The sequence below is a fragment of the Penicillium expansum genome (assembly GCF_000769745.1).
Source record: "Penicillium expansum strain MD-8 chromosome Unknown contig190, whole genome shotgun sequence".
Taxonomy (NCBI): Eukaryota; Fungi; Ascomycota; class Eurotiomycetes; order Eurotiales; family Aspergillaceae; genus Penicillium; species Penicillium expansum.
In genome coordinates this window covers 647,442-668,924 of record NW_015971406.1, presented here as the reverse complement: position 1 = coordinate 668,924, position 21,483 = coordinate 647,442, and the positions used below count along the sequence as shown (strand labels likewise).

The 21,483-nt window shown below is 47.6% G+C and overlaps 9 protein-coding genes across 9 annotated transcripts; 7 read left to right on the top strand and 2 right to left on the bottom strand.

Moving 5' to 3' along the window:
- Positions 1-1,042: 1,042 nt before the first annotated feature.
- PEX2_058780 (Intradiol ring-cleavage dioxygenase, core) lies at positions 1,043-1,531 on the top strand (the record flags this gene model as incomplete). The annotated part of the gene is made up of 2 exons (XM_016743151.1): positions 1,043-1,120; positions 1,190-1,531. 2 exons carry the CDS (start codon positions 1,043-1,045, stop codon positions 1,529-1,531), a joined length of 420 nt encoding a protein of 139 aa, XP_016595873.1.
- Positions 1,532-2,576: 1,045 nt separating this feature from the next.
- PEX2_058770 (putative pH signal transduction protein PalA) lies at positions 2,577-5,584 on the top strand (the record flags this gene model as incomplete). The annotated part of the gene is made up of 7 exons (XM_016743150.1): positions 2,577-2,584; positions 2,665-2,902; positions 2,973-3,027; positions 3,113-4,007; positions 4,069-4,643; positions 4,697-5,099; positions 5,164-5,584. 7 exons carry the CDS (start codon positions 2,577-2,579, stop codon positions 5,582-5,584), a joined length of 2,595 nt encoding a protein of 864 aa, XP_016595872.1.
- A 502-nt stretch (positions 5,585-6,086) lies between these two features.
- PEX2_058760 (TRAM1-like protein) lies at positions 6,087-7,472 on the bottom strand (the record flags this gene model as incomplete). The annotated part of the gene is made up of 2 exons (XM_016743149.1): positions 6,087-6,551; positions 6,639-7,472. 2 exons carry the CDS (start codon positions 7,470-7,472, stop codon positions 6,087-6,089), a joined length of 1,299 nt encoding a protein of 432 aa, XP_016595871.1.
- A 1,413-nt stretch (positions 7,473-8,885) lies between these two features.
- Positions 8,886-10,469, top strand: PEX2_058750 (uncharacterized protein; the record flags this gene model as incomplete). The annotated part of the gene is made up of 1 exon (XM_016743148.1): positions 8,886-10,469. The coding sequence occupies one exon, from the start codon at positions 8,886-8,888 to the stop codon at positions 10,467-10,469; it is 1,584 nt and encodes a 527-aa protein (XP_016595870.1).
- Positions 10,470-11,248: 779 nt separating this feature from the next.
- Positions 11,249-13,541, top strand: PEX2_058740 (fungal specific transcription factor domain-containing protein; the record flags this gene model as incomplete). The annotated part of the gene is made up of 4 exons (XM_016743147.1): positions 11,249-12,128; positions 12,190-12,604; positions 12,661-12,973; positions 13,041-13,541. The coding sequence occupies 4 exons, from the start codon at positions 11,249-11,251 to the stop codon at positions 13,539-13,541; spliced, it is 2,109 nt and encodes a 702-aa protein (XP_016595869.1).
- A 421-nt stretch (positions 13,542-13,962) lies between these two features.
- On the top strand, positions 13,963-15,348 carry PEX2_058730 (NAD(P)/FAD-dependent oxidoreductase; the record flags this gene model as incomplete). The annotated part of the gene is made up of 1 exon (XM_016743146.1): positions 13,963-15,348. One exon carries the CDS (start codon positions 13,963-13,965, stop codon positions 15,346-15,348), a length of 1,386 nt encoding a protein of 461 aa, XP_016595868.1.
- Positions 15,349-15,746: 398 nt separating this feature from the next.
- PEX2_058720 (Short-chain dehydrogenase/reductase SDR) lies at positions 15,747-16,634 on the bottom strand (the record flags this gene model as incomplete). Its single annotated transcript, XM_016743145.1, has 2 exons — positions 15,747-16,023; positions 16,084-16,634. 2 exons carry the CDS (start codon positions 16,632-16,634, stop codon positions 15,747-15,749), a joined length of 828 nt encoding a protein of 275 aa, XP_016595867.1.
- A 709-nt stretch (positions 16,635-17,343) lies between these two features.
- PEX2_058710 (Amino acid/polyamine transporter I) lies at positions 17,344-19,136 on the top strand (the record flags this gene model as incomplete). The annotated part of the gene is made up of 3 exons (XM_016743144.1): positions 17,344-17,970; positions 18,034-18,298; positions 18,361-19,136. 3 exons carry the CDS (start codon positions 17,344-17,346, stop codon positions 19,134-19,136), a joined length of 1,668 nt encoding a protein of 555 aa, XP_016595866.1.
- An 893-nt stretch (positions 19,137-20,029) lies between these two features.
- PEX2_058700 (putative 2-haloalkanoic acid dehalogenase) lies at positions 20,030-20,846 on the top strand (the record flags this gene model as incomplete). Its single annotated transcript, XM_016743143.1, has 2 exons — positions 20,030-20,661; positions 20,723-20,846. The coding sequence occupies 2 exons, from the start codon at positions 20,030-20,032 to the stop codon at positions 20,844-20,846; spliced, it is 756 nt and encodes a 251-aa protein (XP_016595865.1).
- Positions 20,847-21,483: the final 637 nt, after the last annotated feature.

Below are 21,483 nucleotides of genomic sequence, written 5' to 3'. Positions count from 1 at the left end.
AAAATTAGGGCTCCTCGGTCAATGCGTCTTGTAGCGAAAGCACCCCATCCTTTGCCTAGCGAGGGTCTCAGCTCGAACGGTACTTCAACAGGCACTTGAAGGCTTCGGTACGCTAGCAGATAGTAAGTTAGATGCATTCGCAGACTATTAAGCAAGGTAACGCACGATGACCTGCGGACATCGCAGTGTTTGTATGTGGGACGTTGTGAGCTGTTATAACAGAGCCTGGTCTGGACCAATTTTGGGGGGCAGAATCAATTCAGAGAATAGTAGAGTATAATAGGATAGATTGGAAGGCGACACGATAGCTCTCTTGAGGTGGGGGAAGCGGCTATCTATAGTCCAGGGGAGGCCTGGTAACCAGGGTGCATTTGCAGGGATCAAACTTTGATCTCCATAGTGCCCAACAAAGCATAAGAACGAGCCTAAAGGGTATGGTGTACAAATTAGTACGTTTTGTTGGAGCACCCGAATCGTCCTGCACCTCATAGATCCGTTTGGCCATGTCTGACACGTCGTCGCACCCCCAAATTTCGTTTCAGCAGTGGATCGCTAATACATGGACTGCCGAATTTGCCGAATACTCCAGCGCTTCTGGACAGTACCTGAAGCCCGTTGGGATAAAATAAAGGATATGTGACAAGTCTATTATGGGATATGGAGCTTGATTGCTTTCAGCTGTATTCAATCCAATATGAGAATGGGCAGTTTGGTCCCCCGAGGCGAAAGATCAATGGCACATTATTCAACCATTTTTATCCCAGGAAAGAGCTGCCATTAATTATACCCGGGTAGATCAATACTTAATGATGCGGATAAATGATGGACGGCTGGGACTGAAATTAGGAGATTGGGACGGGAAGCGAGATGGATCGTGTTTCTAAAAATTGCTATACTTGCTCTGCATGAACTTATTAGTTAGGCTCCCTAGAGGAGCTGTGGAGGTATTCTATTTGTTTTGCTTTTCCCAGTCTAGTATTCTTCCAATACATGGTACTACCACGGCCTCTTTGGCTCTCAGATAGCCTGACTGTCAGCTGGCATGACTGAGTTCCCGACCATCTTCCCAGGCTACTACATCTCCTGCACCACCCACATCCACGTCACCATTCGGACCAACGTGACGGGCAAAGATACCAGCTACAGCGATTCTGGCGCACAGCACCTGGGCCAACTGTTCTTTGACTAGGACCTTATCAACTCGGTCTACCAGCTTGCCCCCTACAATGATCACCTTTCGACTCCGAACCGTACCACCAGCTCCCAGGACTCGCTTTACTCCAGCGCCAATGGAGACGGCTACTCTGCCGTAGTCTCTGTGTCTCAGCTGGGTGATTCTCTCGCCGATAGTCTTGTGGGATACATCACTATTGGCGTCAACCGCTCTGCTACTTCTGTTGAGACCAATGGTGGCCGTTCCAATATTGTTGGTGCTCTGCCTACTGTGACCCCGACCCCTGGTGCTCGGGCTGCTGCTTACGCCCTTGATGCCTCTGAGGGCTACTTTGTAGAGTGCGATTGTTATTCATAAGACGACGGTTTGTAAATATGGTGTTCACAATCAGTCAATTCCGTGTAATTAACGTGGCATTGGGTGCTCTTTCAACGCTAACCCCAACCTAGCGTTATGCATACGCCATACAATGCTTGCATGCCAAGAACCCTGAACTCCTACGGAATCGAGATTAGCGCCGTTAATATAGTTTGACATCTTTACCACTGGTTTCTATATATAAACCATAGCATACCTACTGTATTATAGGATGGCAGGTTAATTTAGGCTACTTTGAGTTAATGGAATCCGAGAGAATCTGTTGTAGCTTCAATTTCAGGTATGAAGAGATCAGATAGTTTTACAATGACATTTGTCATATTTCGAACAAGTCTGCAAACTGATATCTAGTCCCTACAACAAAGTCTCTGTAAATTCGGTCTAGCACATCCATCACAATTATCTTTATTTTCACCTAATTACCGAGGGTGATCTGTACTGGTGTGCGAACTTGGATGAACTTGGCTCCATCATTTTGCAATATAGTAAACTACCCCTGAGAATAGTGGGTTTAGTCTTTCAAGAAGCCGGGTGGGGATCCTATTCGGTTATCCCTGGTCATGCATGGAAAAGTCCTCTCTCTATACGGCTTAAGTTTTATAGTGCGTTAGTATATTACACATCGTAAAGTGATGAGAGCGACATGCCTAGACCGCCCACTGGTGTTATTATTCTTATTCCTGGTGGCACTTCTAGCTAGTTATATCATCGAAAAGAAAAATATTGAAAATAATCCAAGAAAGACATCTGAAAAGGATATCAGAGTGTTACCTTGCATATAACATCCCTTATATCGGTTTAAGACAAGCTGCAAAGCCAAAATGAGTCAATTGCTAACTTTTGATAAGCGTTAAATATGAGGGGTGTGTGTCGAATGAAGATTGCTTTGAGCCATGTATCCTTCCAAGGCCGGAAGTACTGAATTCATGCCTCAGGCCATTAAACGTCATCCCCGTTGCCCGGTGGGGTTGAACTTCCCGCCGTCAAAACAAACGGAGACTTCCACACCCCGCCTCGAGCGACAATGGCGTCGTGAGTACCCCCAGCAGTTTGTGAGAGGTTGTGAAAAGAGAGGAATTTCACTGACTTGTTCTTTTGTTCCATTAATACAGTAATATCCTCCAACTCCCGTTCCGGCGCTCCCATACCGTCTCGCTTTCCGAAGCGATCACCCAGTACATCTCTTCCAAATATGACCAGCGCCCAGATATGTTTGCTGAGGACCTGATGATCATTGATCGTCTGCGATCTGAGGCTGTCAATGTTCAGGAACCGCATTTTAGTGGTATCAGCCGCTTGGTCACATATGCGGCTCAGCTGAAATGGCTGAGTGGAAAGTTCCCAATTGATGTGCGTCGTTCTTTCTAGGTCATGGCTCTATACTTTGGTACTCGAAGCTGACATTCGGCGTGCTATATAGGTCGGAGTCGAGTTTTCGTGGTATCCGGCTTTTGGCTTTAATGCTTCGCGGCCAGGTGAGTTAGTATCTTGGGGTCACACCCTCCACATTGGTCCGATTTGAAGGGATATGAGGCTAATAAGAATACACATGGCTTTTAGTCTCACAGAATAACTTGCGCTTCGAATTAGCCAACGTCATATTCAACCTCGCCGCATTATACTCCCAGCTTGCATATGCGACCAACCGAACTACCGCAGATGGACTCAAGCAGGCGTGTAACTACCTCTGCTCTGCCGCTGGGGTCTTGAGCCATCTTCGAACCGATATCATCCCAGAACTCCGAACATCGCCGCCAGAGGATATGGACGAAATGACACTGCAGAGTTTGGAACTTCTTTTGCTCGGACAAGGCCAGGAGTGCTTCTGGCAGAAAGCTGTCAAGGATGGACTGAAGGACGTATCTATTGCGAAACTTGCAGCAAAGGTGTCAGACTTCTACGGCGACGCAGGTGACTTGGCTGTCAAGTCGAATGCAATCAGTACGGACTGGATCCACCACATGACTGCAAAGCATCACCATTTTGCTGCTGCTGCTCAGTTCCGACAAGCGCTTGACTGTTTGGAAAAACGCAAGTACGGAGAAGAGGTTGCTCGGCTGCGCGATTGTTTGGTCTGTGTTGGCGAAGGTTTGAAAGAGCAGCGGTGGATTAATCGGACTGTACTAGGTGACTTGACTGGATTGAAAAGCCGTGTTGCGGAAGACCTCAAGCGCGCCGAGAAGGATAATGATATGATCTACATCAACCCCGTGCCACCCAAGTCTGAGCTCAAGACCATCGAGCGTGCCAGCATGGTTCTTGCCAAGGCACCTTCGCAGGTTACGGATGCGATTTCTATGCTTGGGGATAATGGACCTTTGGGCCAGCCGCTGTTCTCGAAGTTGGTCCCATACGCAGTTCACATTGCCGCCAGCATTTACACTGATCGTCGAGACCGACTAGTCAATGATACCCTCATTGGAGAATTAGAGTCGATGACTGACAAGTTGCGAGAGTATGTATTCAAGGGAATTACCAAAATTCTCAAGGGAAATTTTGCTAACATCAACCTTAAGCTTGCTTTCATCGCTCAATTTACCAGGGTCTTTGCAAGCGCTTGAAAAGCCATTGGGCCTCCCGCCAATGCTTGTGTCGCATGCGGAGGAAATGCGCCAACAAGATGGCCTAAATCGCTTGCACCGGTCTATCGAAGACACCGCCAGAGTCAAAGGCAATGACCTGGCTGTGTATAATGAAGGCGTCGAGCTTCTCTCGGCTGAGAAGGCCGAGGACCTTGCAGCTCGCCATAAATACGGCACCGATCGCTGGACCCGCGGAACCTCAGAATCCGCCGCGCCTAAGCTTTACAAGAGTTTGACCGAAATCGAAGGCTATTTCACCTCCGCCCAGGGCAGTGATGACCTCGTCCAGCGCAAGCTGCGAGATTCACGATCTGTCTTCATCGTTCTCACTGGCACGAATCGGGACTTGGAATCCTTTGTGCCCAGTAGCCGGAGGGTTGTGATTCCACCAGAAGTTGAGCGCGAGTCTAACCGGTTGCGCGGCTGTTTGAGCGAGGTCACCCGAATGGAGAATCGGCGGAGGCGGCGAATTCAAGCATTGAAGGAGAAAGCTCGCGCGGATGATATTCGTATGTGTTCTCTATTTCCTTGGTCTTGAAATCTACTAATATATTGCATTTAGACCCGGCGCTTTTGACAGAGACAGCTCGACTGGAGCGGGAATTCCCCATGCAGCCCATCCAGGCAAGCCAGTTTGAGGATTTGTTTGAAGAGCAGCTGAAGCTATATGATTCAGACCGTGAGATGCTGGCCCAGGAGCGGAGAGAGCAAGATCATCTTTCAGATCAGGTCCGAGAAGCCAACCGGGCATTTACTGGGTCTCATAAGGGTGACGCGTCCACAAAGGAACGAGAAGCAGCCCTGCAGGATCTGGAAAATGGATACTTGAAGTATAAGGAGATCATTTCCAACCTCGATGTCGGGCGAAAGTTTTACAATGACCTTGCAAAGATTGTAGCTCGATTCCGCGACGACGCAAAGGCTTTTGTCCACCAGCGTCGGATGGAGGCAAGCCAGCTGGAAGCGTATGTGTTAGCACCCATCATCAAACTAACGGAGTATCGCTGACATTAAATTTCCCCCAACTAGAGATATCTCCAATGCCACAGCGATGGCCTCACTGCATATTTCTCAGCCACACCTGCGTCAACAACCTCAGGAATCAGCTCGAACCCATCGCCCTCCCTCCGCCTACTCAGCTGCGCAGCCCGCCCAGGCGCCATCACAGCCACTCCCACCTGTTCACGCCGTACGACCAGCTGAGACGGCACCCCCTCTGACGGCACCCCAACCGGTGCGTGCACCCGTAGCCCCGCCCCCAGTTTCTACGCCGAGCATGCCGGGGGGTATGCCGGGTATTTGGGCCCCCGAAATGGGGATTCGATTCGGATCCGCCGCTGCACCTCCGAATGGTACTCCCAGTACAGGAGCTGGACCAGCCCCGGGCCAGCCCACTCGTGCCCCTCAGCCGGGAACCTGGGATCCCAGCAAGGGACTACGCTTCTCTTGATTATGTTGTGATAAAAACTTGTTTCAATCTGCTTTTGTAGATCCCATATTCGTACATAGCTCTGGAGTTTTGTTGGATGTTCAACTCGTCTTGCTCATGATCTACAGCGCGAGCAATGAGGATATATAATTTCTACACATTGCAAACAACCCATTGGAATGGGTTATCTGTTATTTGCGTTGATCAAATCCTCGTTCAAGTAAACATTATCATTAATATATCCAAATGTATCGTAGTATCGTACATCTAATTACACGAACTGAGACATAACAAGTCCGCAACAACAATAACAATAACAACAGGAGAACAGAGAACAACACGTAAAATTGAATTGCCATGATATACATTGCACAACATGAAAAATTAAATGGACCAAGCAAATATTTCCGTTCAAAATCGTTGAACGGCTAAGCCAATGCGTGGTAAGGCGAAAGGTCATCCTGGTGCTTTTCGCAGTGCCGGATGCACCCAAAGGAAGGGCCAGCGAGCCACATGAGTCCCATTAACGAACCCCATTAGCCTTAATGGAGACACCAGCACCATTGGTGGCGGCGTGGAACTTGCCATTGGGCAATGCACTGCCATTCAATGAAGCATGGCCATTAATTTCCCCAACGACTTTGAATTGATCGTGCTCGATTTCAGACTCATCCGGCTCAGACCGATCATCCTTCTTCTCGCCCGTTGCGAGGAACTTGAAAGCGCTGCGCAACAGACAGTACAACCAAAATAGATTGAGAGCCTGGAGTACAGCCAGCAGTCCAAATGTGATTATGTTTGAGATCCAGCACTTGTATTGTTGAGTCTCCCAGTTGAGTTCGTAGGGCCCAACAGTTCGGAACTCGGTTAGAAGGGAGTAAAGGATCCGAAGATTCAGCACGTGGCGGAGATATATCCAGGCGCCGATTGAGGTTGCGTAGAAGGGAATCATTATGTCCGGAGCTATGTAATGGAGAGATTTTGAAACCTAGCGAGCTTGTCAATAGGTGCGCGGCATATTTTGGGTTGTGTCGAAACGAGAAGAATTGGTTTAGGCGGGAGACATGCGACTTACGGCAAGGAAGAAATCACTAATATCATGGGTGATATAAACAGCAATGCCCATATACGTAAAGTGAAAGCGATAGCTGAGCGCAATAAGCGCCAATGTCACAATATGATGCGCAACAAGCTCCATAAAGTCCTTCCGCCGCTTCTCCATTCCCAGCAGCATAACGATAGCCTGCTGCGCCCAATACGCCGCCTCGAACAAGTAGTAGAATTTGAACTCAGCCGCATGGGTCCTATGCGGGAAGAGTTCGTACATTCCACGCGTGTTGAAGTACCAGACCGGGGTCTGGCGCATGACATACAACCCCGCGGGACCGAGGACTGAAAAGTACATCGCGGTGTACATCTGCTCCATGAAGCGGGCCTGTTTCCCCCGCGACTTGATGCGCGAGGCTGCTAGAGGGCGGAGAATTTCTTGCATGATGAATTCGCGCGTGAAGGATAGCACAATCACGTAGAATGATACGAATGCTATGTCCCACAGACCCTTGCCATACTGCGTGGGGGCATTTGGGTCAGCCTTATTCAGGGATTCCTCTTTGTAAGACAGAAATATGAAATGAGAAATTGGGTTTGACTCGGTCGGGTTGATCGCATATAGTGAAAGGAAGGCGAGCACGAGACCTAGTGGGATCGTCCAGGTGTGCTTACCCGCGAAATCCCTGCAGCGACCGAGAAGAGAGCCCTGTTTCCTGGGCTTCGGGCTTGAATTTGGTGGGCTTGTATGGCCATTTCCAATTGTCTTGGGTTGCAGGCCTTTGTTATTCCTGCGCCTAAGGGAGTCTTCTTGCATTGGGGTTTGGTTGGTCCCGTTCAGGGGTAATGAACGGGGTGTCATGTTTTGTGATTTGGAGGTGAGGTTGAGATGAAGAATATATAGAGCTAGGATATATGCCAGTGATAAACATAATATAACCTCGGAAAAGAGACTAGTTAAGCTAATGAATGCTGAAGCCCTTTTTAATAAAAAAGCGTTGAATTTTCCCTATTCAGCTAGCCGGTCGTATTCGGATATCTTGGGGCCGGACCCCCCGACACCAAAGAATATTTTCTCTTTCATATGGCCTTGGCGGAAATGAGTGGAATTTAGTAAAGTAGAAGCAATTGGCCAATCTCCATTTTTGTTTTATATTTATGAGAGACTACGGAGTACGGAGAGACTCTTTATGACTGTCCACCGTCCACCATCCACTTCATCTATGTCTCAGACTCGCCAGATCGGGAGCTTAGCCTGGTAGATACAATCAAAACTCATTGGATAGCTTTATCAAATGTAGTACGACAAAAGCAGAACAGTCCATTATAGAGCAGTAATCTGAAATGGTGTTCAGGGTGTATTTTCCGGGACACGTAAGTAGCAAGAGTGTGGATGCCTAACCCGATTTCGGAATCTTCTACGGAGTACGGAGTATGTATATGCCGTGCAACATATATATCGGCTTGATTTTATGCCGATTATGTTAGCGTGGCAGCTAAGCACACATTATACTGATCCACATTAGGATTCCATATGGCCTAGCGTATCTAAATTTGACTAGCATGTGGGTATCATAGCTTACCGTTCCCTTCGTTCAACCTTTGAGTGGAATCCTTCCTCATCTGCCTGGAATTATCCTGTTGATTGAACCAGGGGCATGCATATGCAGCATCAAGTTTGTCTGCCACGTAGTTTTGAGGGGGCCCCAATTGTAATTCGATCTCTCTGGCATCACCAATATCTTCTACATTGACGCGGTATTCCAACGTATGCAGTGTTATCACAAGGAAATGACACCAGGTACTGCATCGCTCCGTAAATAGATGTGGAAAATATGAATATACTGTCGGGTAGTCTAGATTGATCACTCATTCACTATTTTGAACTTAATGTGGTGGTAAACTTATGTCTCATTAGCCCGTTGACCATCTATGAGGCCGAGTACATTTCCTCGATGAACCCTATTTCATGGGCTTGATCCAATAGACAGCAGCGATGGCCTTGGAGAAATACACTGCATGGCGAAGCGAGATCTGTACCAAAAGTGGTTGTACGACAATTAGCTTCTTTGGCATGTCCATCTCAAACATGGCTACTGCATAGTATATCCCTAGGCCCTATTCCAATCACCTAAAATGTGCCAAGACATACGTAGTAAGGCTATATAAGTAAGCCTACGTGCACCTCTGGTTGATCGGTGTATGCTTTTGATACCAGTCATTCGGGTTTCATTCACTCCCAATTGCACAGCACACCCGCCCAGACCAGTCAGTCATGGATGCGAAACAAGACGAACAGAACCAGTGCCAGTTATCACTTCCACTTGGTCGTATCGAGCCAGCTGTCCGACGATCGACAAATAGAAGCCCACCCTATTTCTGGGGTGAGGTCAAACATGAAGTGGCCCAAGAGCCCAGCTTTCCTATCCATAGAGGATATGCAGAGGCACGCATCATCATCGAAAATGGTAGATTAGAGCTACTTGAGGACCTTTCAAACATTGCCATACAGTATATCACGCGGGTATTTGAGTGCCTCGACTCATCTAAGGAAGGATCACAGAAAGGCTTCGTGGAGATGCATCTCTCGGAGGATCTGCAGAAATGGCGAAGGGAACAGCACGATTCCGGAAGGATTTTACCTAGCAAAGGCTATGGACTAACACCCGCCTTGGAGAAGGTGATTCGGCTTTTTGGTGCGGAGAAATGGCCGAAACCACTGACCACTACCAATGCGTTGTTCGGTTGCGGAATGATAAACATGTTGATCGGGGCATATGATGCTGAAACTCTCTTCTCCAATTATTGTACCGACATGGCTTTCTACTATGAGCACGGTTACGAGAAGGTTTTTCCGGAGTTCGAAGACGCGATCAAGTCGGCCGTTAGCGATTATCGTGCACTGCATACTCCAGCCGGTGCCGAAAGGCGGGCCGCTGTCGAGATTAGTATGGAGTATATAAGGGCGAAAATCGCTTTAGAGGAAGCCCACAAATCGAAACTGGTCAATAAAGTAGCCAAGCTGAACAGACGGGAGGCCCAAATCATATTTTCCTTCGAGAGCAGCTTGATGGGTCTGGCCAAAGAGGCTATGGTGCGTGGTTTTGATCCTGCTGCGGCGATGAGCGACATGGTATTTGGCAATCCTGGGACGGACGTCCTCGATGTGGGTTCGGATCTAAACAACTCGGAGCTGTTGAACTCTTTCCTCAACACCGCCGACATGACTTCGACAGGCATAGTTACCGAGGAAGCACTACGGAGGGTATATGATGCTTACGCACATACGGGCTGCAGGATGCTATGCGAACGCTGGATGGAACCAGCGGCGCGCATGTGCTCCGGACTGTTCACATGGCACATCCTGAATGACAGACACCGATTCCTGCGACGTGCTCTGCTTGGCTACTCCAAGGCGCGTAAGACGGCGGCGGAACCACGCGAGGCAGATTTTGATGAAGCCTTCGACTCTGAGCTACGCACTACTGGCTTTAGTAGACCGTTGCAGGGGGCTTGTAACGGTGGCGACCCATGTGATCAAGTAGATGGGCACCTATGCGCACACGAGGAAAGTGATGGCGTACTGGCTGAGCTCTGGCTGTGTCTCAGTACTGAGCCAATGCAATATGTCTCCAAGGGTGTTGTGGATCCGGAACTAGAGGATTACTTGTCTGAGAGACTCCAGCTAGCTATGGCACGGGCATACTCACTTGGGTTTGTGGATGAGATGACATGGCTGATCGCCCATGCTGGACATCATGCCTGGCAGGTAAATCGATTGTTTGAAGCGGCTATGTATGGCAGTATCCTAGATGATGGTGGTCTGCGGGGTAAGCTTGATAGGCAAGATGATTTGTGATAGGCATCGTTAACTGTGGGGTTATTGTGGAGTTAGAAGACATCAGGAAGATTTAAACATTTTTCGCTGTTCGGTTTATATCACTTTGCTTGTTAGTGGACTATATAGATCACACAACATTCAATGTTACTCTAGGGATTAGATTCTATTCTTTCTTGCAGTTGACTCTTTCCCAGAACATATATGTACATGTAAGTATGGTTGTTATATTTAGTCAACTAGTTAACTATCCAGAGCTACTATGTGTATTCGTTTTGTACGGATAGCAGATATACCATAGTTACTACTTGATACGCTGTTCTGGTATGGAAAGTGGCTGTATTAATACGTATTTACGTAAAATTTGATGAGCAAAATGATTGGCTCCCGAGGACATTAATCTCCCGACCCTATCGGCCTGCGATAGAGCATCGCGGTACTTAATCTACTTAATTCACCTATTGGCCTTGGGTGATCTCTTCTACTGTCATAGCGGTACATTTTGCCCTCACAGTTGTGCTTTCAACATTATCTTGTCGGAAATGTCTCATTTTCACCGTGGACCACCGAGCTAGTAAAACAATAAGGGGAAACTACGCTTGTTGCAAGGAGACACCATGCTCGCAGAACCAAGAAAACGCCATAATGGCCAACCGCAAGCCTGCGAACCATGCCGCAAGGCTAAGATTCGCTGTGACCATGAAAGTCCGAAATGTTCGCGTTGTGTCCTGCGCAGCCTGAATTGCATTTATCACCCTGCTCCTATGACCAAACGCCGCCCTCCGACCTCCTACACACCCATGCATTTCGACTCAACGCTGCCCACGGAACTACTGATCACTCAAAATGTCACCAACACATTCCATATATCTGGTGAGTCTTCGGCCGGGGCGGGAATCTCTGTTCCCCCTGGGGATCCAAGCCCAGCTGCGAGCTCGGGGATAACAGCCCGTTCGAGCGCATCAAAACGGAACATGCTATTTCAAGAGCAGCTGGGCCAACACGAGACGACTCGTTTCTCTGCTGTCTTTGTTGAAAACCAAGATAGCTTTGGCGCTGTGATGCTTGATGCCACGAACTCCGACCACCACGAGTCAGGCCGAGAGCCTGATGTAATGGCCCGGTCTCGCGTGGAGTTGGCCGTTAGGACACTGCTCAACTTCCCCACAGCTCGTACATGTGAGATGTTGATGACAGGAATCCATCATATCTATGATGTATGGCTATCACCCACCATGATCCAGCAGTGCTTGAAACAAGTATGGGCAGAATACGGCAGTGAGCTAGGGGAGCCTCGGACGCGGGAATCTGTATTGAGAGTGGCAAATGATCTATTTCTCACCCACAAAAGGCCCCACTCAACACCTGATTGCGATACCGCAAGCAATTCCGACCATGCTTCCTGGATAAACTGGTTTGGTGGACCTCATCTACGATGGGAAATGATCGGGATCCTCTTCAGTTGGGCTGGGATTGCGTTCAGATGCAAACAAGAGTGGGACCCAGTATTTAATCTACCCGAGCAGTATGGGCGGAATCGCAACACTGCCGCAGACAAGATGAGAGAGTGTGCTGCTGCCTGTGTGAGGCTTTGCGAAGGGAACTTTGAGATCACCGATACCATGGTTATTTGCATGAAGAATAGCACCAGACTGCAAAGCATCATTATCAGTGACGAGAGTGAGTCGCAACACAACGGCACAAACCCTGGGTTTATAGAATCAAGCTTATTCCATCATAGGTGACCGCGTACGAGTCGACTACGGAACTGTCCGCAGTGCTTTCATAAGTGCAGGGTTGCACCGCCTCTCTCCTTCAAAGGAAATCACCCCATTTTCTCAACACCGAGCATCACTCGCTTCGTCGATGTATTACCACGACAAATGTCACAGTTTGTTCAATGCGCGACCACCTATGCTCAGTAATCATTACTGTCAATGCCCTCTCCCACTCGATTTATGCGAGGAAGATGTATATGGGGGCCGCGAAAGACTCACCATGGCCATTGGGAAGCTTGACTCAAATGGTTGGAACACCAATGGTCGCATATACACAACAACCTGGCTTCGAGCATTGACGATGCTTAGTCCTATCCGGGAGGGAATCCTGGAACTAACACTTAGTGTTAATTCGAATTTTACAAAATCGCAGGTTGAGTACGTTATTTAGAAGAAATATTGCATACATTTCGCTGACTTTAAGTTTATTTCAGAGACCTACAAGTTCAGTTAGGGAAGATAGTTGCTTCATATCCTCAGCATATTCAGTATCAGGGGAACTCCGAGTGGCACCCGCAGTCAGGTTCACGACTCCATGAACGGAGTGCCCATGAAGTCTATGTTATCACCCGCATACAACTTGATGTATTGCAATGCCAGTTCCTCCTCCAGCGCCTACTTGTATCGCGAAAATTCAGTGGGGGCCAGAACTTGTTCAATATCGCCCAAGAGACAATGTCTGTTATCCTGTCTCTCTGGCTTAACCGCGATCAGCTACAGGAATTCCACCATGCCTTTGACTGGATTGTAAGTCTTTGACCAGCCTAGCCGGTTATTTGAGTTGAGAGTGCAAAAGTAACTAATATTCATCCAGACAGTATCATATGGAATGCCCTGTGCGGGGATTTTATGTGTCGAGCTTCTCCGAGCAAGTAATCTAGTACCACCTGCCACACAAAGCGAGGTCCCAGCGACGACCGACAGTCACGATTGTGTTAGATTCTCACGGTCAGAAGTCGTCCAAACTCTGGTTATGTTCAGAGCCTTACTTGACTGGATACGGCCTACGGATAACAATGCGCAGCTCAGCAAGAAGTTCAAGACAGTTCTACAGAGAATCATTGACGCTGTGTTTGATTCTTTGGGGTCGTCGTGTGGCATGCAAACACAAGGGATGCCGAACGAACAGCAGCCCCAGAGACACTATGGTCCGCAAGATCAGCAGTCTCCAGGGCAAAATCTACCCACTGCGACGGGAAGAGAGCATGACATTGATCCTGAGATGAACACATTTGATGATATGGATTGGCTGAACACCGTTGATTGGACTCAGAATGGCTGGCTTGAACAAAGTAATCCACCTTTTCCGTATTAAGCAATGTCAACAGATTGACAAGCCCAACTCTGCGGTTTTGAATACATCGGAAGGCCCCTTTTACGATAACATGCCTTGCTGATTGGCTCAACTGATAAGATAGCCCGGAGTTGGTTCGGAGTACTTTTTGGTTTGTCGGAGTGGGCCACGCCGGGCGCGACAGGTTGCGGGGTCGATAAGCGCAGGTCACGGCGTTTCGCGGCGTTGATCAGTCGATGTTTAATATCGACAAATCGGAGTTCGTTCTCATTCGCTCCATTTGCGAAGGTATCCTCATCAAATGATATCCTCATCGAATGATGATCAAGAACCGAACCACCCCCCGCCATTACTTAATGTCGACAAAGCAGGCCGTCAAGTAGCCTAGCACATCAACCTGTGGAAATTCCGAACAGCAGGAATCAATCCCATCTCGCCCACTATGTCTCCGAACGACTCATCCAATACATCCCGGCACCCTGTCGAAAATGCAACTGTCCCATTTTGGCATCGAGACATTCACGAACTGCACGATCATCGGACCACAGAGGAGCTTCCAGTTTCGAGTGACGTCGTCATCATAGGCGCCGGCTATGCAGGAATTAGCACGGCATACCATTTGGTCAAGGGAGAGGCCAGTGACAAGAAACTCTCTATCACAATACTGGAAGCACGGGGTGTCTGTTCGGGCGCAACAGGACGCAATGGTGGCCACCTACGGCCTGACATGTACACCCCTATGACCAGGCTCATCGACCGAGCAGGAGTTGAACGTGCCTTGGAGGTGACGGAATTTGAAATCGCTCATGTCCACGCCATGAAGTCCTTGGTCGAAAAGGAGAAAATCGACTGCGACTTTACCCTCACAAGGTCTATCGATGTATGGACTAATGAGGAAACTGCCCGAAAGGCTACGGAGATGTATGACACACTGGTATCCCGTAATCTTGAGTACATGAAGGATGTTTTCTTCGTACTTGGCAAGGATGCGGAGGGTATCTCGGGTGTCAAAGGCGCCAAAGCATGCGCTTCTTTCACGGCAGCAACTCTATGGCCGTACAAAATGATTCTCCACCTGACCGCCTCAATTCTCAAGACTGGCCTGGTCAACCTCCAGACCAATACCCCAGTGACGTCTGTGAGTCGGCAACCTTCGGGCAGTTATATTATTACAACACCGCGAGGCACGACAGTCGCTCGGAAAGTCGTGTATGCGAACAATGCCTATATCGGGGGTCTTCTTCCACAGTACCGCGAAGCCATCGTTCCCTGTAAAGGACTGTGTACTCATATTTCAGTTCCTGAGGGCACAAGAGCGCCTCTGCTGAACAACTCCTACATAGTCCGCGAAGAGGACAACGTTGTTTCATACCTCATCCCTCGTGCCGACGGTAGCATTGTTGTCGGTGGAGCCAACTTGCTTTACCACCCTGTTCTGAGTTCATGGTACGACAACGTGGACGATTCATGTCTCATTGAGCAAGTCAAAGACCATTATGATGGGTATATGCAACGGCATTTCAATGGCTGGGAAGACAGCGGCGCCCAAGTGGATAAAATCTGGACCGGCGTCATGGGGTACAGCTGGGACTCCCAGCCCCACATCGGCGCCGTGCCTGGGGAGGATGGCCAGTTTGTACTTGCGGGCTTCAATGGTCATGGAATGCCTCAGGCGTTCTTGTCTGCGCTTGGGGTTGCTAAGATGGTTCAGAATGGGATCGACTTCGAAGATACTGGTGTTCCGAAACTGTTTCAAACGACAAAGGAGAGGCTTGACAACGCAAGCAACGGTCCTTTGGGAGGTGATATCCTCGGCATCAAAAGATGAGATATATCCATTGCACGTTGAAGAATGAGAGGCCGAGTTATCCAGTTATGCTGTTCTTAATGTTATCTAGTAATGTTATATCACCAACGAAGGTTCCTTTTTTCAAGATCCAACGTGGTGTAGTGGTCACATGCAAAGGGTCCCATTAGTAACCTCGATTAATTTTACTTATTTGCAATGAGCCTATAGTATGAGCAATGTAGCACAAAACGGTCTCCGCTTGTCTTATATCTAGCTACAAGTATCATAGTCAAGTGTGGAGACTATCCAATTAAGCTTCTCCCATTTGATATCCCCCGTCTAAAATGTTACTATCTCCGGGGTTTTTGTTTGCATGTCTTAGGGTGTTGAAAGATATTCTCATTGAACTACATCGGATTTCTAATATAATTGATCGCTTAATCGATATCGGTGCTTAAACTGATTCCTTCATACTTCATGAAATTCCGTTTCTCCTCCTCTAGCCTCGCTAGAATGGCTGGATAGGCATCTGTGCCGAGCAAGACTCTCAATGGCGGGTCTTCCATCATGGCTAAATCGTAAAACGCTTTTGCGGCCTTTCGAGGGTCACCAGGCTGAGTCCCATTGCGGGCCATCATGCTGCCTTTAGCATCGAGGTGGTCATATTCTGGATGGCGTTCGGTGAAAGCCATTGACCGACCAGCCCAATCGGTTCTAATAAGACGTATTAAATCAGACACAAACGCAATTTGTCGAGGGATTATCCCAACTCACCTAAAGCCACCTGGCTCGACGCAGGTAAACTTAATACCCCATTCAGGCTTCACTTCCTTTGAAACAGACTCCGTAAACCCTTCAACTGCCCATTTGCTCGCGGCATACAGGCTGAAGCATGCAGCTCCGCGTTGTCCACCCACACTGGTAACCTGTTGAATGACACCGCCGCTGGGCTTTTGGGCTCTCATGGTAGACATTGATTCCCGTGTAACATTGATGAGACCGAAGAAATTGACCTCCATCTGCATCCGAATCTGTTCTTCGGTGTATTCTTCGAAGCATCCCGTGAGGCCGTATCCCGCATTGTTCACGACGACATCGATTCTCCCGAAGCGCTTGATGGCCTCGGCGAAAGCTACTTTAATGGATTCGGTATCGGTCACATCGAGCTTCAAGGTCATGTAGTTGTTTTCGGTAGTGTTATCGAATTGCAAAATCGCCGGAGTACGTGCTGTCGCAATTGCAATGTCTCCACGATTCAATATCTCTTGAATCAAATCATGGCCAAAGCCGCTTGAAGTCCCCGTTACCAGGAAGACTTTCGGCATGATATTGATTTGCTTCGGACAACTTTTGCTGAAGTTCGGAAATGGAATCCGGTGATCGGACTACTCGACAATACGGAGATGAGGTTCTGAGCTTGTAAAACTTGTAATAACAGACGAATATGAAGTAAAATATTATATATAAACACCCTGAAGTACATCTAATATCTGTCTCGAATACATTTTCTGAGAACTCGGTGTTATTACTCCGAGTTGCCAGTTCCAAACCAAATCATGCCACCTTATCTCTCGGAGCTGCTATCTTCAACGGAGTGGATTTTGCGGCCTTGGAGTTTGCGGAGTTGATCTGCACCCCATTTATCATCCGTGTCCTGCTATCTCACATTCCCCCCCAAACCTTGTCGCAAAAATACTTAAGTCTGCCGATTGGGTGCCTGTCATCTTGTATCTTCATCCATCTGCCAATCAAGGTCTCCATGTCTTTCCTCTAACTATTTTTGAACGACACTAAAGGCCACGCTTGATTTTACTTTCAATATTGCCTTATCCGCATAGCTTAACTGTATAGATAAAGAATATGTGGCTTGCCATGGTGACTTCAGAGCGATATGGCCACTAACAAAAGGTGTCCGTAAGTCAAAGCTAAATTGTCTCCGGTGGAACCTCCCAGTCTGCTATCTATAAAGGACCACCCAATATTGCCAATATCACCCTTCCTTTCTACAACGAGAGAACATCCAAGTCAATTGAGATGTCCACGATCAAGAACTTCCTTGGCAACGAGGACACCCCAGACATCCATGAATTTACAAAGGATGTCAAAGCCACAATGCAAGACCCAGAAGCCCCTATTAAACCAGAAGATGAATATGTTGGAGACTTCGAAGAAATTTCGACCGTGAGGCAAGGCCTTCATCAGAGACATATTCAAATGATCGCTTTGGCTGGTACCATCGGAACTGGTCTCTTCCTTAGTTCTGGTCGAGCGATTTCGCGGTCTGGTCCCCTGGGAGCCTTTCTGGGCTACCTGGTCATGGGATGTGTTGCCGGCACCGTGACCCTTGCCGTGGGCGAGATGGGTACACTTGTTCCGTTGAACGGTGGAATAGTCCGCTACGCGGAATACTTTGTTGACCCTGCACTAGCCTTCGCCAATGGCTACAACGTGGTATATTCATACCTTGTGTCTATTCCCGCAGAGATCGTAGCCGCTGCTGTGCTAGTGCAGTTCTGGTCTGACCTCAATAGTGCGATTTGGGTCACTATCTTTGGATTGCTTATGATATGTACCGCTCTGGTCTTTGTGAGAGTATATGGAGAGCTCGAGTTCGCTTTCTCTATGATGAAGATCTTGCTGATCATCGGAGTCAATATCATGGTAAGCTCAAGTTTAATTCCTAAAAGATTAGAGGGCTTTGATAAACTAACAAAGATAAACTAGGCTCTTGTGATTACCTGTGGTGGCGGTCCTGATCATAAAACCATTGGATTTGAATACTGGCGCAGTCCTGGGCCTTTCGTTCAGTACCTTGGAATCGGTGGCGCTCTTGGTCGTTTCCTTGGTGTTTGGACATCCATGAATAATGCCCTTTACGCATATTCAGGTATTGAAACAATTACTGTTGCTGCCGCAGAGACAAAATCGCCAAGACAGGCTATTCCTCAGGCTGCCAAGCGGGTTTTCATTCGTATATTGGTTTTCTACGGTATGTTAATTCCAAAGGAGAAAATAAGTGTTTTCTTTTGATAGCTGACCTCTTCCTTTCAGTGATCTCAATCTTTATGGTCGGCCTTGTGGTCCCCTCCAATGAGCCTAGACTTAGCGCTTCTACCGGGACAGCTTCTGAGTCTCCCTTTGTGATCGCAGCTACTCTAGCTGGAATCAAGGTAGTGCCATCAATTATCAATGCTGTCATCATCACGTCGGCATGGTCTTCAGGCAACTCGAACATGCTCGGAGGGACCAGGGTGTTGGTCGGACTGGCGATGAACGGTCAAGCCCCCAAGTTCTTCACTCGACTTAACAGATTTTCGGTCCCCTGGGTCGCAATTTCGCTCTATGGTCTATTCATGTGTCTGGGATACATGTCACTCTCTGCAACTGCCAGCACCGTGTTTAATTGGCTACAAGACCTTGTCTCCATCACAACTCTGACCAACTGGATGTCTATTCTGGTCACATATCTTCGTTTCTACTATGGCTGCAAGAAACAAGGAATCTCTCGGAAATCTCTACCGTGGGCGACGCCGCTCCAGCCATATATCAGCTGGGCCTCGCTGTTCTTGCTCACAATCCTGCTTATCACGGGCGGGTACTCAACCTTCATCAAAGGGCACTGGGACAACGAATCATTCGTCTCATCTTATATTAATATTCCCCTTTTCCTGATCCTCTATTTTGGGTACAAGTTTATTCGCAAGACAAAGATTGTCCCCTTGGAAGATATCCCCATTCAACCCTTTATTGATATTGCGAATCGGAATCCAGAGCCTGAGCCAAAGCCAAAGAAAGGTCTTCACAAATTGAACATTCTATGGAGCTGAGCGGGAGTTACTGTGTCCATGAGATCTTTTGACTCGCTAGACTCGCTAGTGGAGTTACCAGATTAGCCCTCGGAACTTCAAGTTTGCCTGACTTCAAGGGGTGCATGTAACAATGAACTGGATTTTTTCTATATGACTCTATGTGTTGAACTTCTAGATAGTAATCTATAAATTGCATGTAATGAAGCTTGTTTGTATACTAAGCAGTATGTTATGGAATGAGAAGTGTGAATTGTCCAAGCCTCTAACCATGAAAGAATAGAAGTGAATATTCTAACCCCTATATTGCTGTGAGCCCCATATATTATGCGCCAATTTTCTGGGAACTCCTTGGAGCTTGCATTCCGGCATATAGAAATGCTGATTTCGATTGGTGCACATTGACTCTTCCAAGTATGAGAATGGTATTCTCAACACTATGTGTTTACTCTACCCCCTGAATCACCATTTCTGTGCAATTGAAAGTGGGTCATTCATTTATATATTTATTTATATATCTATATAGATATCAAGTCTTCCATATCAAACAATTTTGGAACGTAATCCCTATGTGCCGGAGCTCAGGTGACGAAGCTCCGAGACGGAGTGGGTCTGGTCCGCAGATAGCTGATTTCCGGATATGGTTAGATCCGGAGTGCCCACACCGCCATTATCGGTGCATCATCTCTTGGAGGAGCTCACATGTACGGAGTGAACCTCTATCTTATCTTGATTCGAGGATAGAGATTACCGGATAGCGGCATGCCGCAATCAGACAACGATTTCAATGGACGCGGTGAAGCGCATTGAATAAAAGGCCTTGAAAAGCTCGGGACCAGTACGCATCCCAAGAAACTTTTTAGTCTACCAATTCAATTCCATTCAATCTTCAGTCAAAATCTTCTATTCACAACATGATCTACCCCAGGAAGCACGCCGTTTTCGATGTGGTCGGCACCTGTGTGTCATTCGACGTCTTTCTCGACACCATCGAAGAGGTCCTCGGCCCCCGACTGCGAGCACACCATGTTTCGGCCAAGATATTTGGTTTTGCATGGATGCAATCCTCCGAGCTCGAGTCTCTAATGCTGCACATGTCCAAGCGGAGCGTGCCATACAAAGAAGTTTTCAAGGCGCTCTTTTATCGCGTCTTATATATGTCCGGGATCGAAGACCCGAGATCATTCGCCACCGACGAGGAAAGAGACATCTGTCAAGAGGCGTATTCAAAGCTAGAACTCCGCCCAGAATGCCGCGCCATGATGGAGAAATTGCGGGAGAATGGTTTCACCATCTGGTGCTTGACCACGGGCGACACAGAAAGAGTCGGCGGCTACTTTAAGCGCGCCGGTTTCGAAATGCCCGCCGAGAACCTTGTCAGCTGCCATCAGTTCATGAAATATGAGTCCGCATTGGAATCCCCGCTTGCTATGGTCAAACCTTCGATGGGGTCCTACAAGCCCATGCTGGATAAGTTCGGTGCCGAGGATCAAAAGTGGTTTGTGGCGGCGCATATGTGGGATGTGAGCGCAGCTGTTAAAGCCGGGTAAGTTTCGCCTGTTGCCTAAAAGAAAGATATTCTAGCTAACTTATGTCGAAATAATCAGCTTCCGTGGTGCTTACTGCTCGATCTATGAGAAGGAGTCGTGTATTGAGATCTTTGATACTAAGATGGATGTCATGGCCGACAGTTTGCTCGAGATGGCTGAGAAGATGATTGAGGTTTCTTGAATATGAAGTTCGGCTGTACTTAAGAGATTCAAGAGACAGATTGGACTCTGATTGCTCTATATATCAATCGCCAGGCACAAATAATTATATTAAATGATTTCAAGCGAGCTGCGGTCTTCCTGTTGATTTCCATAATATCATGTTTCATGCTATGAGTACAAGTTCTTGAAAACCCGAGTTAATTCTTCATAATTAACATGCAACTAGGTCCAAGTTCAACACTAAGCCCTAATTGATTCCGCGCATGCAAATGATCCTCGAAGCGCTTAAACTCCTACGGAATCGGGATCAGCGGCGTCGATGCAGTTTGACGCCCCTATCACATATCTCGCCATACAAACTCAAGTATCCCGAATCTCAAGCCTATATTCTAGTTCAGACTGCTTTCAGTCAATGTGATCTTGAAGAATTCAGTACTTACTACTGACACCGCTCATTGAGTTGATTCTTCATGATTCCACGTCACATTTCTCGTCACAAATGTGTACTAGTCAGAAAAGAAGATAGGATTCACAGGGGTGGAGATGAAACCATAAATATGGCTTCATCCCCAGGCATTGAGAAGATTAGACAGTTTTCAATTCATTTTTCATACTACAAAGTATTCCTTTGTAAAATATTTAAATCCCAGTTACTA